The sequence below is a fragment of the Cyprinodon tularosa genome, unplaced genomic scaffold (genome assembly GCF_016077235.1).
Source record: "Cyprinodon tularosa strain WSP-4 unplaced genomic scaffold, ASM1607723v1 ctg482, whole genome shotgun sequence".
Taxonomy (NCBI): domain Eukaryota; kingdom Metazoa; phylum Chordata; class Actinopteri; order Cyprinodontiformes; family Cyprinodontidae; genus Cyprinodon; species Cyprinodon tularosa.
This window is the reverse complement of record NW_024039210.1, coordinates 291,063-316,768: the sequence shown is the minus strand read 5'-3', so window position 1 is coordinate 316,768 and position 25,706 is coordinate 291,063. Positions and strand designations below refer to the sequence as shown.

The window sequence follows — 25,706 nt, the reverse complement described above, 5'->3', positions numbered from 1 at the left end:
ACATGTTGCCTTTTGCTTTTTACAATATTGACAATGTAGCAGAAAACAGGAAATGAGAGCCATACTTAACTTAATTATGTTGTTCCAAATAATATTCTCAACTTTTGCTGATTTTCTCTATTCAAGCTGAAAGAAATAGATTTTGTTTTGTGTGTGAGTGTGTTTGTGTGTGTGTACCTGTCTAGCCCTCAGATTGAGGACCATTTTTCCAATTTCACCATCAAACTGAGGACCATTTGTTGCAAAGTGAGGACATTTTGCTGGTCCTTACAAGCCATTTTGCTAAATGATTATGTTTAGGGCTAAGGTGTCAGTTGGGTTAGGATTAGGGTGAGGTATGCATTGGTAATGGTTAGGTTTAGGGTTAGTTTTAGGGTTAGGGCATAGAAAGGGTTGAAAATGACTGACAATTAATGGAAGTCAATACATGGTCCTCAAGAGAGAGAGAAAATAAAACAAAACAGCAAAAATAGACAATAAAAATGTACAGTAAGTCCTAGAATGATGCTTCCATACCTGTATGAGACATAAAACAAAGAAGATTAGATATCCATGTTTGGAAGGCAAAATCTATGCTGATTACACAATATTATTTAGGGTGGTATACGTATATCTCTAGCTGCAGCTTAGTTTTAGATTTTTTCTTAAATTAGATTTATATCTGTTCATTTTTAGTCCATCCTTGTATAACATGAGGAGGTTCCTGTATGATATCAAAATCTATTCCAGTTTTTGAAAGTAACTCTGTGTTTTTTGTAATCCCAAAACACTCAGACATCCATTTCTGAGTTTTGTCGTTCCTGCTGATGCACAGAGGCCTCGCTCTGCATCTTCTCTGCAGTGGATCCGGTGGCAGATGGAGGATTGGCTGCGGAGATGGAAACCAGTGCCAGAACCTTGCTGGGTTCATGCTGGACCATCACAAGTGATTTGTGTCAACTTCCTGGGACTCAGCAGAGGGCTGTGTTAGCATTTTTCAGATACGTGTTTGGAGTGCAAAAAGGACATTATGTGAAGAGAAGAAAATCAAACACAGGAAAACTGTATTGATACGTTTACTTCATTAGGAACCTCATTTTGTGTCTGTGATACTTTTAATCCTCTTTTTATCGACTCTCTGCTGAGCATTATTTGCTTTAGATGTAGTTCTCCTCAATTCAACACATACTGTTAAAATGCCACCATTTATACATGAAGAGACCGTGATAAATCATATGTCAACTATTTTCTTAGTATAATGGAACATTGAGCCAGTTCAATTTAAGTGAAAACCCTGTTAGAGTGAAGAAAATTAAAAAGGAAGCAAAAATGTTAACTCATGGATTACAAAGTTCATGTTGGGTTAGTACTAAAAGGTTTGTTTGCATCTCGGTGATGAACATTTCTTTAAATAATCCAAAGAAAAAAATAGAATATATATTAAATAATAAAAAAAATCCTGCGCTGCTTTGATTTAGCAGACAGAACATCTATTTTTAAAAACAAGTGGGAAAGGCTCATTTTATAAAAGCTCTTTCAAATTGAGCTCTTTCATAAAAATCTCACTTTCAAAACTTTGAATATTTTTTATTTTGTTTTTTGTTTCATGAAGTTGCATATTCAAAGGATTCAAAGCCCTCATCTCTGCATTAACAATATCCCCATTTATTGTTTTGAGCTGTGGAGAGTTTTTTTTGGCTCTAAATGAAAAACCTTCATAACTCATAGAATAGAGGCGAATTGTTATTGAAGAAAATGTTTAGAAATATTCTGATTAAGTGATTGCATGTCGCATCAAGTTGAGGAGTCTTCACATTCTGGCATGAAATACAAGTTATGTGATCCTTTCCAGATGGACCACCATACGTTAAACAAACAACATTAAGTACATTAAAACACATCTAAACACAATTTTATTGCATTTTATGAATCACAGTAAACTCCTTATTTTATGATATGCGAGACCTGATTTCAGTTGTTCACTTGTAGCATCTTAATAAAGGATGTGGTTACATTAACCTATGCAATGGGACATTACTGTGAATTTTTTCTCAATTGTAACTTTGATCTAAAAAGTTTGACTTCCACACACACACAAAAATCCCTTTTATACAAAGCTGAAAACTCCCAAAATTTTAGAAGAGAACATCACCTTTAACAATGTACCATAAAAATATTTTACATACACTTGCTGCATCACTTCACTGAAGCTACAGTGTTTTGACATTTTGATTTTAAAAGCAAACTTAGCATTGCTTCTTCTGTACAAGTTTATAGAAAAGAAAAAGAGATCAACATCATATCTGAACATAACAGATTAGAAATTCTGCACATTATCAAACACTTCATAAAAACTGGAACTGTATCCGGCAGTTCCAAAATTAAAAAGCAACATTATGCAATGCGTTCCAAAAATAGCATCTGTACCTTTAAAACCCTTAAAATGGGAAGAAATCTACTGCTTATGTTATCTTTCACTAAATGTAAATTCTGAAAAGTGTCAAAACAGGCGCTTACTTTTTTAAATCATAGTCAGCTGGTAGTGAAGGCAAGCTCTGGCATCTTTAGGCATGCTGGCCTCTGTTACTATAGATATTTTCTGACCACATTTGGTGAAGAAAAAAAAAAACAGCAGTCTTGGCTTGTTTTTATGATGCTGAATGTGCAAAATGCTGGACGGGAGATTTTTTTTTTTCTTGCTGGTTAAACAAAATTCCAAACAAAGGAAGCAGAACCAAAAGCTGGCAAAAGGCCCTCTGAAAAGGCCGTCAATACATTCATGCAAAAAATAAAATAAAAAAATAAATAACTGATATAAAAAGGGTCAAATAGGAAAAGGAAAATAAAAATAGTTCCAGAAACTCCAGACAAAGAAAGTCAACTCAGCGTTGTGTGGAGCTAACAATAGATGGCGCTGTTGGGTGCCTCTTCCTCTCAGAGGAGCCAGAGGAGTAAATGTACATTTTGTTGTTGTTTCCAAACTGAGCATTAGACACATTGGAGTATTGAACGTAGAATGCCTGAGGCGGTGACGGTCGGCTGGGGAAGCTTTCCGGACTGGAAATCTGACGCTATAGAGAAAAGATTGATTAGAAATGTTTATGTTTTGGTTGTGAATGAAAAACCCTGTTTAAACATCAAAGAGAGTCTGGCTGCAAGCCTGCAATGCCAGCACCTAGACCTGCACTGCTAGAACCAAGACCTGCACTGCCAGCACCCAGACCTGCACTGCCAGAACCTAGACCTGCACTGCCAGAACCCAGACCTGCACTGCCAGAACCTAGACCTGCACTGCCAGAACCTAGACCTGCACTGCCAGAACCCAGACCTGCACTGCCAGAACCCAGACCTGCACTGCTAGAACCCAGACCTGCACTGCCAGAACCCAGACCTGCACTGCTAGAACCCAGACCTGCACTGCTAGAACCCAGACCTGCACTGCTAGAACCCAGACCTGCAATGCCAGCACCCAGACCTGCACTGCCAGAACCTAGACCTGCACTGCTAGAACCCAGACCTGCACTGCTAGAACCCAGACCTGCAATGCCAGAACCTAGACCTGCACTGCCAGAACCCAGACCTGCAATGCCAGCACCCAGACCTGCACTGCCAGAACCTAGACCTGCACTGCCAGAACCCAGACCTGCACTGCTAGAACCCAGACCTGCACTGCCAGAACCCAGACCTGCACTGCTAGAACCCAGACCTGCACTGCCAGAACCCAGACCTGCAATGCCAGCACCTAGACCTGCACTGCTAGAACCAAGACCTGCACTGCCAGCACCCAGACCTGCACTGCCAGAACCTAGACCTGCACTGCCAGAACCCAGACCTGCACTGCCAGAACCCAGACCTGCACTGCTAGAACCCAGACCTGCACTGCTAGAACCCAGACCTGCACTGCTAGAACCCAGACCTGCAATGCCAGCACCCAGACCTGCACTGCCAGAACCTAGACCTGCACTGCTAGAACCCAGACCTGCACTGCTAGAACCCAGACCTGCAATGCCAGAACCTAGACCTGCACTGCCAGAACCCAGACCTGCAATGCCAGCACCCAGACCTGCACTGCCAGAACCTAGACCTGCACTGCCAGAACCCAGACCTGCACTGCTAGAACCCAGACCTGCACTGCCAGAACCCAGACCTGCACTGCTAGAACCCAGACCTGCACTGCTAGAACCCAGACCTGCAATGCCAGCACCTAGACCTGCACTGCTAGAACCAAGACCTGCACTGCCAGCACCCAGACCTGCACTGCCAGAACCTAGACCTGCACTGTCAGAACCCAGACCTGCACTGCTAGAACCCAGACCTGCACTGCCAGAACCCAGACCTGCACTGCTAGAACCCAGACCTGCACTGCTAGAACCCAGACCTGCACTGCTAGAACCCAGACCTGCAATGCCAGCACCCAGACCTGCACTGCCAGAACCTAGACCTGCACTGCTAGAACCCAGACCTGCACTGCTAGAACCCAGACCTGCAATGCCAGAACCTAGACCTGCACTGCCAGAACCCAGACCTGCACTGTTAGAACCCAGACCTGCACTGTTAGAACCCAGACCTGCACTGTTAGAACCCAGACCTGCACTGCCAGAACCCAGACCTGCACTGTTAGAACCCAGACCTGCACTGTTAGAACCCAGACCTGCACTGCTAGAACCCAGACCTGCACTGCTAGAACCCAGACCTGCACTGCCAGAACCCAGACCTGCACTGCCAGAACCCAGACCTGCACTGCTAGAACCCAGACCTGCACTGCTAGAACCCAGACCTGCACTGGCAGCACCCAGACCTGCACTGCCAGAACCCAGACCTGCACTGCTAGAACCCAGACCTGCACTGCTAGAACCCAGACCTGCACTGCTAGAACCCAGACCTGCACTGCTAGAACCCAGACCTGCACTGCCAGCACTCAGACCTGCACTGCTAGAACCCAGACCTGCACTGCCAGCACCCAGACCTGCACTGCTAGAACCCAGACCTGCACTGCCAGAACCCAGACCTGCAATGCCAGAACCTAGACCTGCACTGCCAGAACCCAGACCTGCACTGCCAGAACCCAGACCTGCACTGCTAGAACCCAGACCTGCACTGCCAGAACCCAGACCTGCACTGCCAGAACCCAGACCTGCACTCCCAGAACCCAGACCTGCACTGCCAGAACCCAGACCTGCACTGCTAGAACCCAGACCTGCACTGCTAGAACCCAGACCTGCACTGGCAGCACCCAGACCTGCACTGCCAGAACCCAGACCTGCACTGCTAGAACCCAGACCTGCACTGCTAGAACCCAGACCTGCACTGCTAGAACCCAGACCTGCACTGCCAGCACCCAGACCTGCACTGCTAGAACCCAGACCTGCACTGCCAGCACCCAGACCTGCACTGCTAGAACCCAGACCTGCACTGCCAGAACCCAGACCTGCAATGCCAGAACCTAGACCTGCACTGCCAGAACCCAGACCTGCACTGCCAGAACCCAGACCTGCACTGCTAGAACCCAGACCTGCACTGCCAGAACCCAGACCTGCAATGCCAGAACCTAGACCTGCACTGCCAGAACCCAGACCTGCACTGCCAGAACCCAGACCTGCACTGCTAGAACCCAGACCTGCACTGCCAGAACCCAGACCTGCACTGCTAGAACCCAGACCTGCACCGCCAGAACCTAGACCTGCACTGCTAGAACCCAGACCTGCACCGCCAGAACCCAGACCTGCACTGCCAGAACCCAGACCTGCACTGCCAGAACCTAGACCTGCACTGCCAGAACCTAGACCTGCACTGCCAGAACCCAGACCTGCACTGCCAGAACCCAGACCTTCACTGTTAAAACCCAGACCTGCACTGCCAGAATCCATTGTTGCAGACCTGCAAAATGGGATCTCCTGTACTGTTAGGACCGGAAGTTTATTCCGGATGATTAAAGTTTATGACAGTATTTAACTATAGCCAACTTCGATTGTCATTTAGAAAATGTCTTATAGACCAAATAAGCAATCCAAATACAGAGACTTATTTCTATGTAGCACATATCTATTATTCCAGATAGGAGTTTGGTGGGGAGTATACATGTGCATGTGAGTTTTTTCCATAACAACAGTTGTTTGTGAAAGGAAACTAGCTTCATGAGGAGTTTATCAGCGCTCGCTTTTACTTTAGAAAGGCTTCAGATCAACTTAGCTTTTACTTTGAAAGTCTTTGAATAAACTTCAGGTTCCAACAGTGCAGGAGACCTCACAGTGCAGCTCTGGGTCCTGAAAATGCAGGTCTGCAGCCAGAGACCACTCTCTAAATAACTGAGCGTTAAACCCTACTGCACCTATCTCAGACTATCTCTGGAATAGTTAATTATAGCAGCTGGAGGTTGAACTAGATTATTATGATAGTTTCGGTAGAAATTCCTAAACTTTTAGCCTTAGTTTGGGTCTTTAAAACTTTTTTTTCTATCCAAAAATAGTTTATTTAAAGTCTATATTGATAAAAATATTTATATATATATATATACAGTGTTGTGCCTGAACGCGTTCATTGAATGAAAGTTCATGAACTCGTTCATATTTTGGGCGAACGTGAACTGAAGTACTGTATTACTGCCTGATGAACGTTATTGTGAACTCGTTCATTCTGGTGTCTGTGAACGGCACGCTCTCTCAGTTCAGCTCCGTTCAATAGTTGCCAGATTTCTATGGAGCCCCCCAGGCGAAACCCCGGCTAAATCACACCGTAAACAGGCCTTAATATGTAGCGGGAAAAACACCCAATCTGGCAACACCAGCTACCAGCGTCGTAGCCTACAGCCGCGTGCGTCATCAAAACAAAATGCAGCGTGGAAGCCACAGCAGCATGGAGGCGACCGTGGAGGCGACAAAGCAGCAGTATGATCACTTAAAACAGTTTTATGACCAGGTGGTCGGTGAGGATGATGGCAACAATCTTACATTTCTCTGCAAACTTTGCCCGCCGACTTTCAGTAAAAAAATCAGCACTTCAGTAACCTTAAAATCCTACCTCAGCCTGGTCCCTCAGTTTCTGTCAGTAAAATGTTCTTGAGGGTTTTACTATTCATGTAACTTGTTTGTTAAACCTGCCTGGTATAATTTTCCAGGATTCCTTTTTAGTATGTACTGAAATGGAATTTCAAATTGAAAAAAATATTTAAATAAAAAAAACATTTGCACCTTAAAGACTACTTTCCTATTTTTCTTTTAATAATTACTCATAAAAAAGACCATTCAAGCAGCACATTTTTCCTGATGTTTTTGAGAATATACTGTAGGGGTGAAAGCTGCAGCTGCTACTAGTGTGAAGTGAATGGACAGCAACAAAGCATTAAAGCAACAATGGGGAAATGCTGTCCCCTCAATGCTAATGTAAACCCTGGTTGGATAAGGATTCAAAACTGGATATGAAGATGAAATCTGACGCACAGTTTCAGTGTTACAACTGATAAAATAATTGCTGTCTGTGGTTCTACAGTAGGCTATGGTGTAATTGAGCAATATATGAAAAAAAAAAAAAAACTGAACTAGTTCATTTTTTGGAACTGTGAACTTAGTTCAAAATTTTGAATTATGAACTATGAACTGAACTAGTTCATTTTAAAATGTGTGAACTGAACTTTGAACTAGTTCACGTAGAAAGAGAACTTTCCCAACACTGTATATATATGTATATATATGATGGACATAGAAACTGAAGCATTATGGGGAAATAAATGGTCTAAATTGTGCTCATTGTTTTACAGCATTAAGGTGTTTTGACATATAGTTGGGCCTCACACTGAAACCACCTGAGCGTCTTGTTGAATTCAAAACCACAGCAGAGTTCTGGGACACGACTGCAAATATCTATTTGCTAAAGGACTTTTATTTTCCTCATAATCCTGCTCACTTAGGGTTAGAGTGAACAGAAGGAGGTGGTTGGATGGATCTATTGGGTTTTTAATTTTTTATTTTAAACAAATTTTAGCTTGAGAAAAATTATTCAATTCAATTTGAACATTTTAAGTTGTTTTTGTTATTTCGAACGTACAGTAATGCAGAATAACAGGCAGCAGTGGTATAAACAGGACAGCAGTGACGATGTATAAACACTTCTTTGCTGGTGTTTGTTAAATTGTAGCGAACATTGTGAAACCTGTATGGTACACTGCTAACTACCTAACAAAAAAAGGAAAAAAAATTGATGAGCAGTATATTCAATTAAAAAGACACACAGCTTACTGTACTTTGGCAAATGCATGGTCAAAGGGTTTACCAGATCTGGACAACATTTGACTTTGCATTTTCTTTGTACCGAATTGTGCTATACAAATGATTTGCCTTGCCTTGCCTTGCCTATTGCTGTATGATCACGGCTAATTATTAACTAGTTAGTGAGTCATTAACCCAGGATATTTAGTCATTTCTAGTCATCCCAGCATTGCTTTGGTGTGAGTTACTTTATATGGGAGCCTAATGTAATATTTTCCTGTGTTAGATTAAAAACTATACATATATATCCTGAAAAAAGATAAATATTGCAAGTTCCCCTTACGGTTCTGATTTAGTGATGATCCTTTCCTCCAATAGTTTTAGTCTTTATTCTCTATTATTTGTGATAACTGATCACACTCATTTACAATAAAATCTACTGGTGATACAAACCACCCAGCAATAGTTTCTCTACATTTCTTGACAGCTGATGGATTAAAATCCAATCTCTTAATCTGTCAACACTAAACCACGATATTACAACATTTAGTAAATCAGAGATTTTCTACTGCATTTTGTGCCTCGCATCCAAAAGCAATCAAAACCTGCCATTTTCAAAAGCAAAGCAGAGGTCTGAATTAGAGAGCTGTCGTTAAATAAACAAAAAACTGCACTGTGTCTACATGGATTGTTCCAGTTAGCCCCACCTGCTGGTACATCATTGGCATTAAAACCTTTTTATTTGAATTCAGTATCATGTAGAAGCAGATTTTCTTTTCAAAAAAGGGGGGAAATATCAGTAAAAAAAAAAAATTGCAGCTGGAGCTACAGCTGTACATGTGTTTAATATTGTCAACATGGCCGTCTTCCTTTTTAAAAAAGGTTCAAGATTGTCCTCTTTATGATTGGCTAAAGTTTTCTAATTAAAGTGGCTTCCAGTAAAGCTTTTTAGGAATCGGTTTGTTACAGGGTATCTAGTGACAGACTATTACCTGGTAATTAGACTGCTTTATGTCCTTCAGCCTTGTTGCTTTGGCTGTGGGCTGTGGCAGGGGAGCCTGGGAGGACACCGTCATAGGTTCTACAGAGGATTGGTTGGTTATCTGGGCCGTTGCTGAGGGACCCTGGTCAACTTCACACATGTTTTTAGCGTGGCCAGGTGACGAATCTGAAAAATAAAACATCTATGAATGTTTTTAATCATAATATTTCCCTAACCCTGAGCGGTTTCAGCTATCAGTTACTTACTTTCAACCGGTGCATTGTGTCTTTGATTTTCTCGCTCACCGCCAACCATTTCCTGAAGCACAAAAGGTAAAGCTGTTGGTTAATGTGGCTATGAATAGAGCTCCTTGATATGAAACAATGCTGTCTTCTTTAAATTGTTGGTCAAAAACCATCTAATGACTCACTGCTTCTGAATCATATACCAACACTTTCACAGAACAAGCAGAGTTGCAGAGATTATTTCATGTAGGTGAAATTAGGTCTGTAGAGCCATAGCAAATGGTTTCTAACAGTAGTTCTCCCTTTCATACAAAAACCAGTTTGTGGCCATTATTTAATGTGTCTTAAAAGCTTTTGTAACGTTTGCTTCACCACTCTTTCCTGTGAAAGCCCCTCCAGTGAGGCAGGAAGAGATGTGCACAATAGTTCACCACCGCAGCAAAAAAAAAAACCTGCAGTGAAGTAACACCAGAGGACTGACCGAGTTATTGCAATAAAGAAATATCTTCCCAGTCTGAGTCACAAAGTGTTGTTTTTCTTTTCTTTTTTGGCTTAAAGATCAGCCTTTCTTTCTCTCATCCTCACCATAAAGATGCCAGTCCAAATACAAAATGTAACTTTTAACTACTTTATCTTTTTTTTGGTTCATAAACCCTACTTGCATTAAATTCTGGGTCATTTAACGATCAGAGTCTTCCTGACAGAATTTCTTTAATCCCACCTGAACCGGTGGAGGTCCCGTCTTCACAATGTCAGGAGAAGCGTGGAGTCTTGGGGCCACTGCTGCAACAACTACAAAAAGAGAAAGCAAAAGGTCAAGACAGACAGACATACAGACATTGTTTGATTAATAAATCTAACTGACCGTCACTCTCTGAAATGGAAATCCTGGTAGTCTGCTCAGAAATGATTTCTTCCTCATATTGGTCCTAGAAGGAGGAAGAGAAAATGCGGCTCCGTTTAGGAAAAAATGTGCAGACCCACATAACAATACGATGCATCACATTAAAACTTTTCATCACGTCAGCTTGACTTCACATCTGTTCCTCACCAGTTTCTTTAGGACCTGATGGACGGCATCATGGATTGTGTGCTTGTGTAACTTGTGCAATTCTTCTGTCTCAGTTGTGCATTCTATAAAAAATAAACATACATAAGAAAAACCCAAATTATGTTATGTTCAAAAGTCACTCAAAAATGTTTAAAAAAAATCTTTGCAGGGGCTGATCTGACAAGCACTTTAACTAGAGTTTAATTCAACTCAATCCAGTTCTTCTGTTTGATAAATTTTAATTGTATTTGTTTACACTGTTCCTTATACATTCTCCATCCTTGAATGCTTGTAGCCCCTCCCACTGGCTGACTTTTATTCACAGATATATCCTTGGACTTGTTCCTACATACATATTTATGTGAGCATATGTGTAAAAAACTTGAATCAATATGAATTCATTCTCAGAAAATCATCTTGATGCAGAAACCTGCATCAAGATGCAAAAAAAGCTTTAAAATTCTGCAATGAGGACAGAAGGATCTGATAATGAGAACTTTTTTTATAACCATGTGACCATTAAGTTGCCATCTTGGCCAGAGAAATAAAATGGGTTTTTAATCTCAAGGAGATTCTTTTGCCTGGTTGAGTAAAATAATTCAGTTTGGACAGATGTTTCTCCTTGGCTCTACCTTGGCCCTACTGTGGCTCTACCTTTCTCGTACCTCATCCAAAATAGTTAGATTATCCTTAGTTATATTGTATATTTTATGCTGCTATATATTCAGGTTTCTGGATCACAAAGGGGCCACTTTTCATTCTGCTTTATTCTATCTGTGGTCTCCCATTCTGCAGTATTTGTTAAGTTTCACTCATAACTTTATGTTCTCTCTGCTTTTTCCCATAGTAGCTTAATCTGGCCTGTTCCTGTTTATCTGTGACTCCGTCATGGAAAAAAAAACATCAGCTGTGCTGCTGCCATTAGATTAGGAGCTTGGCATGTTTTTTAGTGTAGTCCTGTTTCTCTGACTGTGACTAAATGTATGAGTTCTCATCCTGTGACATTGGAGTTGGCTCGGAGCTCGTGTGCCTGGTTGTGTGTTTCCTGGACGGGGCCTCCTGTGGAGCTGGTTTACAGTCGCCTTTTTTTATCTCTGCTTCTTTTTCTTGAACCGCAGTCGGCCTCGGCAGATGAGCGCTTTGACTGAGCCTGGTTCTGCTGGAGGTTTCTTCCTGTTAAAGGGAGTTTTCCTCTCCTCTCTTGCTATATGCATGCTCAATATGAGGGATTGCTGAAGAGCCAATGACAAAATGTAGGCAAAAATCACCTCCATAAGCTCATCCGGGAGGACCATGTCTTGCAGGTCAATGACTGGATGCAATCAACTGGTTTTCCTTGTTAGAAACTTTAAACCAATCTAACTGTATTGTCTCTGTATAGTGCTTTGAGATGACGTGTGTTGTGATTTGGCGCTATATAAATAAACTGAACTGAATTAGTCTTTTATGGACATATGCTTCATTCAGATTGGGTTTTTATATTGATACAAAAAATGTTAATAAAAAAAAGGAAATTTTCCAAGTTAACAAGCTGACCTGCTTTAAATTTCATGTTTATACAGGGATATTATGTTTTACTAACCACGGGAGCAAGGCCTCTGGTTGGGATTTGTGTGCCAGCATCGCTGCATGAGGTTGATGAGGGTCGTCAGTCCTGCCACTCCTGCAGCCTGACACCTTATCTCATCTAGAGACGGACGGTCTCCCTGCGGGATGCGTAAACGCACTATGGTGGACCTGGCATCTGCAGAAAAGGAAGGAATCAGAGTCAAAGTTATGTAGAAGAAAACATATTTTAAGAAAATGCCCTCCTATTTTCCTATTAAAGTTAAAACACACTTTTTTCTTCTTCTTTTTTTACAAACAGGCTGGAAAAGTTCAGGGAAACCCCTGATAAAGAAATGTGTTCTTAAGTAATGGTTAAACTTTAATTTTGTTCAAGATAATCCAAAGTTTTTTTTAATAGTTTAAATTATGGCTGAGCCAAACCGTTTATTCCCATCAAAGGTTTATTTTGGCACTTTTTAATGTCGGATTTTCTCACAAGAGGCTAAGGCCGCTATCCCTTACACAACACTATAGTTTTTGGCCTTGAAACTTATTTATTTAAACCAGACATCTCAGTTTTTTACATAATATTCTTACAATATAAGCTGCAGTTTGAAACTGGTCTGATATTTCTGACGACTCCAAAGCATAACATCTGAACTGCTGATGCCGACTGTAAAACTATAACAACCAGAAAAAAGATATTATCAATAACACATTTTTGTTATTTAGGAGAATTTCTTAAGATTTACTGCCAATGCCTAACATTTAGCTGCAAAAAGCTAAATCTGCATGTTAAATTCAAATATGTATAATAAATATATCCTAAATCTAAATATATCTTGATATAATTTCTGCTATAAGAAGGTGAACCCTAACTCATTTAAGACTGAGCTTTAGATTGCTCTGTCTATCCCACTGTCTGTAGGATCACTGTGGATTTTTTTTTATGTATTTATCCACTCAGAGTTTCCCACTTGAGTTCAAAATAAACACTAAGAACCTGCTTGAGTATTAGGTATATTTCTAACTACAGTATTGTAACTATAATTGGCTTTAGATTTCCGGATTTCATCCATTTCACTTGATCTTGTAAAGTAAATAGAAGCATATCCTAAATTAATGCAGTGTCTTTAGCACTCTTTGTGAACTTTGAAGCTTTTCATTTTATATAAAATAGCACTTTTATAGCTTTTATTTGCAATATAAACCTTGTTGAATTTAACTAACCTGAAGCTAAAACAACATAAATATAAATGAAGATAAATGGGTGCTTTTGTAATTTTTTTAAATGAATGTCAGTCAGTCAGTGAGTCAAAGACAACTTAAATAGGCCATAATGTGAAAATCAGCGATATCAGTTTGTTGAATTAACATCAGTCTGAAAACTGTTGCAGTTGCATCACCGTTTAAAGGGGAAGGGTGTAATTTAACTTATTTTAATTACTTATTTCATTCTGTCTTATTTTTGATTTTGCTCTATTTTAATTTTACAATACAAGAAAATTATTTTTGCAAGGTATTAATAAAGTAATTCAGATCTGTTAGTCACCATCAGGTTTAAAAATGGGGGGAAAAAAGGCTTTCAAACATTTTTCCAAACCCAAACCTCCCTTTTTTTTTTCTTTTTCAAATAAACCCAATAAGGAAAGCGTTGAAAGCTGAATTCAGACTGTAAGTAACCTAATATTGACTTACTTGCATATGGCTGTTTTCCTGTGACAATGGACCACAGAAGTATACCATAGCTGAAACATAAAGTTTGTAACAATATAATCAGTAATTAAAGAAATGGATCCAGTTCTGTGAAAGAGGAAATCACAAGAGCTCTTTAATCACATATACTGGAAAGGCTTAGCTGAAACATGTTTCCTCATGTTTCTTACTTCCTCCAACAACTGTTTACTCTTTCACTCATTTAAATTCAATGAATACTGACTATTTCACTCACCCGATCTAAATAAGCAGACATTTTTATTATTAATTCACGAACTTTAAAACTGCTCTGTGATTTTTCTACCTGTAGATATCAGAGGCCCTTGTTGGATCGTATGAAACCTCAAACGCCTCTGGAGGCATGTAGCTGAGAGTTCCTCCTTCCTCTTCACTGTCTTTCTTGGAAACTCGTGTGACGCTGCTGGAAAACCTTGCAAGGCCAAAGTCTGTGAGCTGGCAAGGGGAAGGAGGGATATTAGTACAATTACACTATCACAATAATCCCTTATTATTTACATCCTATATTAGGGGGAGCGACGGTTGCCGGTTCAAATCCCAGCTTCATCCTTGGGCAAGATGCTTCCCCCTAATTGCCCAGTGGCGGGCAGCGGGTAAAGCTATCTGAAGGGCGTCCACAGCCAATGGAGGAATTTCTTTCTCAATCATTGTTAATAGGAGTTTCTAGATGTTACGTATAAATACCAGAAACAAAGGGAATAGGTGTGTTATTGGGATTTTTCCATTTTTAAACTTAAGAATCTGACATCTGTCAGGAATATGTTTATGAATAACAAAATAGAAGCAAAAAATAAATTGATATACAAATACAGGCAATTTAACATTTTAGAATATAAACCATTGTTGGTGCTAAAATTGTTAAGTTTTTCTCAAGATTTTAGTTTCTCCTTCTATTTATTTTAACTGTTAATTATTTATCAACGGTTCAAGGTCTTTTCATTTATTCAAAAGGACAAGAAGGATTTTTTTTTCTGCTAACAAATAAGTAACTGGGTAAGTTTTAAAGGAACACTTTTTTTCAGTTAAAATTTTTTTGTTGTATTTTCTATTTACATTTTTATTGGTAACTTCTCTTGTACTTGGTGAAAATGCTTCATTAAAGGTTCTGTAACTTCTCTTTTTACAGCAAGTACTGTACAGGAGTGATGGGGTGCAATCAGATTTCAAGGGGGGGGGGGGGGTCCAGTGCTCCCACTGCTCCCCCCCACTATGCACCCACTGGTCAGAGGCTTCTTGTGGGTACGGCAGCCTTACTTCTGTCAGTATGCTCCAAACCAGCTGTGGCTACAATACAGCTTACCGCCATCAATGCGAGAATGTCTGCATAAATGGGTGAATGGATGAATATATTGATGTTACTTTGAAGTACTGTGACCTGAAAACATGGTAAATACATCCCGGCCTTTAGCCTATTTCTTCCTTTGGGACATTGATTAATCCTTCAGGATTTTCATCTGTCGTTCAGTAGATCGGATAAGCTTTGTTCTGTTAATAAGAAATGTATTTTAGACTACAAGGACCATGGAGGCTTGTGTCCTCTTTCAATCATCTAGAGCAGGGGTGGTCCAGTCCAGTCCTCAAGAGCTACATTCCGGTAACGTAATTATTTTACATTAATTGTATTTCTCAACCATAATGTTTTTTATGTAATTGGTATTGTAATTTTATCTTGTGATTTTATACTTGTGTTTATTTTTAAGGTTGCCTTTTTTATACCTGGCTGGGGGACTACCGATGAAAATTAGCACTCCTTAGCTAACTCGGGTATATTTACATTGTTTTAATGTTGATTAATGTAGACTGTCCCCTTTCAAATAAACAATAAATGAAATGAAATGAACATTTTGATGCACCCCATTTTTAACACACCTGAATCAAATGAGTGGCTCGTTACCATGACTCTGCTGGGCTAAATAAGGCGATCGAACCTTTAGATTCAGGTGTGTTAGAGAAGAGATGCATCTAAACCTAACAGGATGGTAGCTCTTGAAGACTGGACTTGAACACCTCTGATCTAGAGCAGTGATTCCCAACAGGGGGTAGGCATACCACTAATGGTCCACGACTACATTGCAAGGTGTACATGAAAATGTTTTATTGTTTTAGGTAGTACAATAAAAAGGGCTGGGATCTTTTTTTGCTTCGTGAGGACCTGATTGAAAAAATAAACAAGCTTTCATCAACCAAAAAGTAATTTTTTATTATATGTTTGAGTTCACCTTCAGCTTTGACAAACATCCAAACCAAGCAGAGAAACAGACTGGATGTAGAGAACAGCCTGGGATCTGCTGTTTTTCACACTGAACTATCGGAGCTCATCAAAGCAGCTCAGCTGTCTTGATAAAAACAAAATAAAACTAATTAAGTCAGACTGACTATAATTTCTGTTCAGTGTTTTGTTCCCATTTTATCAGGTCTAAATTTGAGTATAAGGGAGTTTCTCAGAGAAGCTCCACTTTTATAAATAGAGGTTTATAATATGATTTTATTTTGCATTTATTTCGACAACTTCCAGGCAACGTATTTATGTTGTTTTTTATTTTTTTGTTTTTACTTGAGATTGAAAAAAATAAAATGCCCTAGACTTAAATGCTCAAATTAAAAGATTAAGTAAAATAGCTTTATTTTACAATCAGTTGTACTTTCCACTTTTGGACAATCATCAATTCTTTTGACTGAGAGGGGTACAGAAAAGGTTGGGAAACAGTGATCTAGAGGACAGATTCTACAGAGTGATGGGCTGCAGGAAACAAAACAAAAAAAGCCAATTGGATTTCCTAAAACCACTTTTTTTCTCCTTAACCTGCCGTGGAATTTGTAAGAAAACATTGTTAACAACTTTTAGAACTAAATAATATATCTTATACATTGACAGCACAGATAAAAAGTCTGTTTAAACCAACATCAGCATAAATGTAATATTAACCATTCTTTGTCCAGGGGACTACTGAACAAGCAACTTCAAAGAATGTAAGAATAAGAATTAGTTGCACACATTTTGGGTATTCTAACTCTGCTCTAATCCATTCAGTATAAAACAATGCATTTAATTTTCCTTTTTTATTGATCTATCCCTGATATACTGATAGGTCAGCCAGTGAAACAGCTTTAAAACATGATGCTACCACCACCATTCTTTACATTTGCTGCAGTGCTCATGGGTTGGAAAGCCTTACTCTGGTTTTCCAAACATATTTCTAGATGCTGTAACAATAACACCATTAGAGCATTTCAAGAACTTAATAAACTTATCGAAGGAGCCGGTCTTTAATATAGAGTGTCCTCAACAAAAACAAATGGGTGCGAACCATGATAACCTGCTAGTTTAGAGTTTAGAAGGTAGGAGATTTTTTTTTTATCACATTCTTATGAGCATTTAAATGTGTGGAGCTCCAGCCAGAAGCACCGGACTCACCTTGGCGTTCAAATTGAAGTCCAGCAGTACGTTGCTTGGCTTCAGGTCTAAGTGCAGCACAGCAGGTGAGAGACTGTGTAGGAAGTTTATACCCAGAGCCACCTGGTGAGTCAGTCTGAAAGCCAGCGGCCAGGGTGGAGGTCCTTGTAAAGTCTTCTGATAAAAGAGATTTTGAACAGTAATGCAATAACTGTGTTGTACACAAAAAAAAAAAAAAAAAAAAATAGCAAAATGCATTTACTTAATCACATTTAGTAACTTTAACAAAATTGTTTCATGTTAGCAGGGTAGGACATAAAACAATTGTGTTAAAGTAACTAAATATGATTACGGTAAGAAAATGCCAAAAGCTTTTGGATTATTTTTTTCTGTGTATATTTTATACTCTTTTAGCTCATTTTCTTACTTTAAGCTGTCTGAGTACTAGCATCTTCAGATGACACAGACCGGATGTGTTGCACTAACGCTTTTTTTCTTTTACCTGGTTGACCTCGTTTCTACTCTCAGCCTTAACCACAGCAGCTTTCCATCTCAACTTGAGTGCTAAACCCAATCAAAGTTTTGTGAAAGCATTGAAACAGACTGTCTAAAATCCAACAACTCAATCACAGAAAGAGATATAATGTGTGACAATATTAAACTTTATGGTAAAACATTCAAAGCGGTTTGAGATTGTTTAATGCGGCCCAGTTGGTTACCTGAAGGTTGGTCAGACATCCTCTCTCCATGAACTCCATGACCAACCCCAGCTGTGTTGTTGGTCCAGAAGAAGGCAATCGACCCTGAAAAATCCCATGGACGTGTATGACATAAGGGTTGGCTCCCTGACGCATCATGGCCAATTCCCTCAGCAAAGCCTGGCTGGTCCTGTGGTTGCAGGTTTAACCCATCAGCACGTTCTTTAACTCCTCCCCCAAACAGCCACTCTTTCACTACTCACCCATTGTCATAATGAAGCACTTTAATTGCCACATCGCAGCACCACTGCTGGTGCCGGGCTTTGTAGACCTGTCCGAACCCTCCGGATCCTTTCACCTCCCAGCCCGTCAGATGAGAGTCCTGAATCACCACTGGAGCAGGACAGCTGAGCAGCTCCATGGTTCACTAGAGACACCATAACATCTTTTAACTCCTCAGAACATATTTCACTCTGGATAAAGCTTAAAGTTGCTTTTATAATTAGTGTTGCACCGATACCGATACCAGTATTGGGCGGGGGCCCGATCCAGAGCTAAAATGGTGGTATCAGTATTTGGCAAGTACCAACAAATAGGGCATTGATACCATTTTGAGAGGCAAAAGTTTAGTCAACTATTGTCACCCATTCCAGGTAGGCAATAAAAAAATCTACTGGATTCACTTTGTATTAGTCTTTTTCCTGCTTCACAAAGGTAGGCAGCAGCTTGACAAGCCATGATGGCAATTATTTAACATCCAAGTAGTTTGCAGTTCTTCATATAGACACACACACACATCAATTTCAAACAGATGGTATCGGCCGATACTGTACAGCCAGGTATCAGGTATCGGTATCGGGGCCAAAAAAATGGCATCGGCTTAACACTAGTTATAATATCACATTTGTAACAACTGACTGGATATTATGTATGCATGGTCTGGATCTTTGATCAGTTTACTATGTATTCAGGTTGTTACTCAGATACATGGAGGCTCTCCCTGTATCAACATGCACTACAGCATAAAACTAGACAACTGCTTTTTTTGAATATCACTTAATGAAAATACAGTTTCAGGCTCAAATGTGAAGTAATGTAAATAAATCTCAGATCGCCTTCTTTTGCTTCTGTTTGTTTTTGCATGAAGATTTCCTGTTGCTGTTTTAACATGTATATATTGGATCGGAGGTCTTTAACAGGGGTCCGCGACCCCTAGGGGGTCCACAGAGGTACTGCATGGGGGTCGCGAAAGTTTTGGTTGATTAGACATTTTGTATATTCCCCCCTACAATTTTTTCCACTAATTGAAATGTCTTTAAATAAACATTAACATGAATTCAACACACTGTAGTAAACAGATAAATGGAGGCAGAAGTCTTTCAGTCATCAATGCACACATTCATCGACACACAGGAGCTCTTTCAAACTGGGCACCGTTTCATCCACAACACCTGTCCCATCAACCAGGAATCAGAATCAGAAATACTTTAATAATCCCAGGGAGAAATTACTTTCATTACATTCCTCCATCTGTAATAGAGTGACTATAGGACTAGTTTGATATAACACAATTTCATACAATATATATAATTAGGGGGTCCCCGCTCCATCTCGCCATTAGTTTGGAGGTCCTTAGCCTGGAAAATGTTAAAGACCCCTGCCTTAGATGAAGCTGCAGTTGGTTAGAGACATAGGAAAGCAGTTGATTAATGAAGTGGTCATTACTCTGCTTGATCTGCAGTGTTGTTTTTGACAGCCATCTTAGATTCAGTCTTAGTTTTCATCTTCAGGACGAAAACTATCATCAGTTAAGTCACATTTTTGTCATTACTTTATGTGATACTTTTAGTCCAGATTAAGTCGACTAAACCTCAAAAAGGTTTTAGTCTAGTTTTATGTTGCACTTCAGAAAAAAGTAAACCTTTACAATTTTCTAATAAAAAAATGCTACTGTGCAGTTCATCATTGCTGTTGGTCAGAAAACTGAAAAATTAAAACAAACTTGTTTACGAATGAATGTCCTATTTTATACAGAAGTGTCTCACAAAATTTGTGAAAATAGCAGATCTAGTTCATCACATCATATTAGTTAAAAGAGCAGACTTAAGAGCTAACAAAATGTAAGATAAAGGAATGCTTTTAGACACACAAGGGAAGAGCAGAGTTTGTAAGAATTAAGCACCTGCCGCTGCTGCAATGGTCCATCTGTGGTCATGCAGAATGTGCACCACTGCATGCCAGGTGGGCGGTGTAACCAAACAGGATGCAGCATCATACTGCTTAGCACAATTATGCATTTTAAAGGTCTGACAGACCACCTGCTAACATTTTTATTCTAGTCTCGTCCCGTCAATAAATACTCATACCCATGAGTCGTCATGTTTTCGTCATGTTGATGGGCCTTTATGAAAACCATTTGGGCCCTCAGTGCTGATCTCTTTATTAGGTAAATAGTATTAGAGTGCAGTTTCTGTTTCAGAGTTGGCCTTACAGCAGGGTTAGCATTTTAACCCTGAGACCCCAACAGTAAGAGTGCAACATAATTGCAACCCCATAACAAAACATATAAGTATATTCGTATATATCTTGCATCTAAGTTGAAAGGCCTTTTTTTCTCTGTCATTATGATCAATCTAGCATCCTTATCCTTAAACAGCAACGTTTGGGCTTCACTGGTTTTAAATTCTGTATATAATGTCCCTTCAGTCACCTTTTGCTATCCGATTATTAATCCATTCATCCAAAAAGTTGTTCAATTCAATTCAGTCTATTTCTATAGCGCCAATTCACAACACATGTCATCTCAAGGCACTTTACAGTTCAACCAGATCATACAGTCAAATTGATTCAAAGTTTTGTATCTAAGGTAAACCAATCCCTCACACTAAGCATGCTTGTAGCGACAGTGGAGAGGATAAACTCCCTTTTAACAGGAAGAAATCTCCAACAGAACCCGGCAAAACAACATGATGTAATGAAGACATAGCTTATTGAAATAGGAACTAGCAGTCAAGCTCCCCATCAGGGAATCGAACCCTAGTCTCTCACGTGACAGGTGGGGATCCTCACCACTAAATACTTTAAAATGGTCAATCAAACGCTATTTTTAAAAGTATGGATATTTTAAAATTAAAATCACTTTACTTTAAATGTATAAATAATAACAGAATAAGCTGCTTATATGTATTTTTAGGGGGGCGCCACTCTGTTGAGTTGTTATTTTTAGGGTCACAGGCTGAAAAGTTTGGGGAGCACTGAAGGAAATGATGATTGCCCCATCCCAGTTACCTTAGTGTAAACAGATAAGTGGTTGTTATGGTAACATCGTGTGCAGGTGTTAAGCCTCTGTTTTGCTTTGAGCAGGGTTGTTATCAGAATCCTCCCAGATTCCTGTTTGATAGTCCATGCTGCTTCAACAAGTTGCAGCAGGTTATTTGAGCAGCAGCAGCAGCAGCAGTGCAGCCATTTTACAGAGGAAGCCCTGTGCTGTGAGGTGGAACACAAACCGAGGCTTAGGAGACTTCTATAATAGCTAAACCAGAAACATTTTGATCCTGTTTGTGGTTGAGAGAGTAAATAATTTTGGATTTGAACTTTAAAAAAAGAATGTAAATAAAACAGTCCTTTTATTTTTATTTGTTTTAGTCTTGGTAATTGTATTCTTCTTTCAAATAGATGAATGTGAATCATCATATTGAATGCTCTGGTACTGTTTCAACCTTCATGTAATAATATTCTGCAGGGAATTAATAGAGACTCTGCAGTGCTTCAGAGTTTCAGGGTTTGGACAGTTATAAATGATAGCTGCTACATCCTTAACTGTTTCACCAAGTTACAATAAGCATGCACTATCCAGGAATATGGAAACCCCAAACATGCAAAGAAGTTCACCATTAAAGTGTCAACGTGAGAAAAGAAATGGATCATTTTTGGAAAAGCAAAGCCTCACCTTTAGTTTATTCAGTTGTTGGGGAAGTCGCTACAGCAAGAACTGAATAGTGAAAGTCACTGTGCAAACAAAGCTCATCCGTTTCTTTTTCCTGTCTATTGTTCCTTTTTTTTATTCTCTTAATTTTATTTTAGAACTACTTAATCAAATCTGAGGATCTTTTAGTAAGACTTATACAGAAACGCAGTACATTTTCAATATTTATACACCTTTACTGAACCTGTAGATGTAGCTCCTAAACCCTTGAGTCTAAGGTTTAGATCATCCCCCACCTAAAGTGGATTTTCTTTGGTTAGACTGTTTCTCAGGAAAGTCCCAAGATGTGGAACAAAGGTCATTTCTAGCTTCTATGCAGCACTTCAAAAATTCAACTCAAAGCTTCTTTTTCCAATCCGTTCCATTTTTTTTTTTTTTTACTTTTATCAAACATTTAGATTATTTTTAGACAACTTGAATGTTTGTACATGCCAGTGCACTTTGTTTTACTCATCACCCAGTAGGCAGGAAGCATATTCTTTTGTTGCCCAGGATTATCAGTGGAAAAGTATGACTTAAAAATAAATCACTTGTAATAAAATGCTTCTTAACATCAGAACCTCTACTAAACTTTTTTTGAGATTCTGCTCTATTGAAGAATGGCTTAATCATATTAGCAGACTTCAAAAAGATTCATTATTCATTCAAATGAAACCATGAACAACGTTTCAGGCAAAAGGTCCCACTTCTGGGAGGATCACAGTGATTTTGTTTTCTAAAGAAAGAGGGGAACTACTCACCCTTTGAGATTTGCTCTGCTCTCTCATCATTCAGCTGTCCTGAAAGAGTTTCAGGAGAGTAAAAACCCTCTCATTAAACCACGCTCAACACACTGTTTGTAGCTGTTGGTTCAAAGAGAAGTGAAACCTGTCAGAGCCGTCCCTTCCAACTCATTTACTTCTGCTTCCGGGGTTGCACAATAAACAGGGTCGATTATTCTAACTGTTAGTCTGGCTATCAATACATGTAATTCAGCCAATTAAGGGGTTTATATAGAGTTTTAATAATGAATAAACCATATTTGCCCACTTTAAACAAAGCTTAAAAAGATTATCAAAGTTTATTTTACCTTTAAATTCCAAAATCCAACAAATTAAACCTAATTTGTATATATTTTACTCTTTATTATTATTTTTTTTTTCATTATTATTTCTTGCTGGTGTTTAAATAAGGTGGTGTCCCAAGCCAGTTCCTTAAAACACAGGGTGGTTTGCTTTAATTCAGCCAGCAGAGGGCGGTAGAAACTACTAAAACAGGGGGGCTGTTATCACAGGTAGCTGACCTGACACTTTAACAGGAAGTATTAAAACAAAACTGATACAATCAAGAACAGGAGGCTCTAACCAACCAGGCTGTTGTTTTTCTTTTTAATTCTGAGAGTTTTCAGGAGTAATTAATCTCTAATCTGACTGAAAATAACATTTAAAGGTCATAAAGTGGTTAGTTTTAACATCCGCAGCCACAGAGCAAAGTCTCAGGGTGTGTTTGTGTGTGTGAGGTTATCTGTGCTGAAATCTCATCCACACAACTACTTGTGATTCACAACAGATTACAGCAAGCGTTACCTATAGTGATGTCAGATCTTTAGAAGGACTAAATGTTTTAGGGGAAATAGCAGGAGTTTGGAGATACAGATTTAAATTAGGGGACAACCAGAGATAACCAAATTCAAGTTCCGCTCAGGCCCTGAGTGAGTTCTACATCAGTGGATCTAAAGTAATAATGATTTTATTATGGTCGTCATATTTCCTCCTAACTGCAGTTTAAATGGTGGTAACATGTAAAATAGGATGGACAACAAAAGTGCTGTAAAACATTAGGTATCCCACACAGGAAAGGCATTGTAAAGTCTGGCAATTTATCTACATCAAGGACAATTTTTTTTTTTTATTTTGCATAATGACTGATGTATGATATAGCATATAAATACATGAAATAAAGCTTTTTTTTATGTGTCTTGTACTAAGTCCCTTAGTCTGGGGTCTCTGAGGATCTGCTGTTTCCTTATGCTCTTAGCAGGACCTAATGTTGGTAGTCCAATCTTTTGAAGTTATTTACTTTTTAAGTTATTAGAATAGAATAGAATAGAAAATTCCTTTGTTGTCCCACAGTGGGGAAATTCTGGTGTTTACAGCAGCAAAAAGACTATAGAAATTGTCACAGAAATGTGGACCTTAAAAATGTATAAGAATAACATAATAGTGAAGAGTTAATAAATAAAGAAATAAAATACTGTACTGTAATGTGTTTTTAACATTAAAACTGTGCAACTGGAGATAAATAACCAATATACAGCTATGGACATTTTTACAGTAATGGATATTTGAAAATAGCAGCAGCATCAGAGATGTGCAAAATGACAGCAGCAGGTTATTTACCTGACTGATATAGAAACTGTAAAAATCATCATGACTGTTGCAACTTTCTGAGGTTGTTGGGAACAGTGATTGTTGTAAAGTCTTAGAGCTGCTGGGAGGAAGGATGAGTGATAACGCTGCCTGGTGCATTTAGGGTGCAGGAAGAGCTCCTCTTTGGTAGTGTAATAACACAGTTTAAACTGTAGGGAAGTTCCCAGTTGGTTGGATGGTTTTAACTGATTGAAGTTGTTTAAATAAAACTTAATTTGAATAAAATTTGTCCAATCACATGAATCTAGCCTATCCCTTTTATTGAGTCTTTTATAAACCTTATAAAAACCTCAATCTTTTGTTAGATGTTTTCTTATTCTTCTCTCTTTTGATCAGTGCTCGGTAGGGCTGAGACAATTAATTGTGATTAAATCAATTATTGGAATAATTGTCAATTATTCATTAAAATATGCCTTTAGCTGACAGAGCGACCCACTCAGAGCAGCAACTATAACAAAAATAAAAAAATAAAAAACTTTTTGTGCTAAAAAAATCTTAGTCTGTCTATAATGCACAGTGGGTAGCTCTGCTGCCTTGCAGCAAGAAGGTTCTGGGTTCTATTCCTGGCCCGGGGTCTTTCTGCATGGAGTTTTCATGTTCCCCCTTGAGCATGCGTGGGTTCTCTCCGGGTACTCCGACTTCCTCCCACAGTCCAAAAACATGACTGTGAGGTTGATTGGCTTCTCTAGATTCTCCTTAGGTGTGAGTGTGGGCGTAAATGGTGGTTTGTCCTGTTTGTCACTGTGTTGCCCTGTGATGGACTGGCGACCTGTCCAGGGTGTACCCCGCCTCTTGCCCATTGACAACTGGAGATAGGCACGAGCAGCCCTCGCGACCCCAATTGGGACAAGCGTGTCAGAAAATGGATGGATGGATGGATGGATTATACATCAATTAGGCCTAACAAAAAAATAAACTGATTTGTCTTTAGGAAAAGGATCTGATAGGGTTAATAATCATAACCACTTATTGTCCAAGAAATTATTTTCTTTTCTGCAGAAAAGGGAGAGAGAGGAAAGTCCAAGGGTGAGACCCCTTGAAAAGTCTGTACTCAACTCTGCCCAAACCTCTCTTTTCTGCTGCTTTTATTATTGGACTTCAAACGAATTATAGGAGGGGTCTGATGTTACCAGGAGGGGTCTGATGTTACCAGGAGGGGTATGATGTTACCAGGAGGGGTCTGATGTTACCAGGAGTGGTCTGATGTTACCAGGAGGGGTCAGACGTTATCAGGAGGGGTCAGATGTTATCAGGAGGGGTCTGAAGTTATCAGTCACTTATGGCTGCATAGCTGGATAATACCAGTCCCTGAAAGAAATATTTGTTCATTGTTCAAATAATGTTCATTTAGAATAACACTTAACATTCTTGGGATAGATACCTGTAAATTCAAATAAAATGATAACATATACATTTTTCTAACATGATAATTACTAGCAGCCCTTGTACTCAGATAAATTAGGCATAATATTTCACTTATT

The 25,706-nt window shown here is 39.3% G+C and overlaps 1 protein-coding gene across 2 annotated transcripts; it reads right to left on the bottom strand.

Annotated features, from left to right (window-relative positions):
* Positions 1 to 2,418: 2,418 nt before the first annotated feature.
* On the bottom strand, positions 2,419 to 22,693 carry ripk3 (receptor-interacting serine-threonine kinase 3). 2 transcript variants are annotated; one of them, XM_038302104.1, is made up of 13 exons: positions 22,558 to 22,693; positions 18,096 to 18,259; positions 17,854 to 18,022; positions 17,156 to 17,311; positions 14,027 to 14,175; positions 13,705 to 13,754; positions 12,041 to 12,202; positions 10,459 to 10,541; positions 10,273 to 10,336; positions 10,129 to 10,199; positions 9,429 to 9,480; positions 9,173 to 9,348; positions 2,419 to 3,050 (listed from the first exon to the last, which is right to left on the bottom strand). In XM_038302104.1, exons 2-13 carry the CDS (start codon positions 18,251 to 18,253, stop codon positions 2,862 to 2,864), a joined length of 1,479 nt encoding a protein of 492 aa, XP_038158032.1. In that variant the 5' UTR covers positions 18,254 to 18,259; positions 22,558 to 22,693; the 3' UTR covers positions 2,419 to 2,861. The 2 variants fall into 2 exon arrangements, with proteins under 2 accessions (XP_038158032.1, XP_038158033.1); XM_038302105.1 differs by having other exon boundaries at positions 17,156 to 17,308.
* Between the last annotated feature and the right edge of the window lie 3,013 nt (positions 22,694 to 25,706).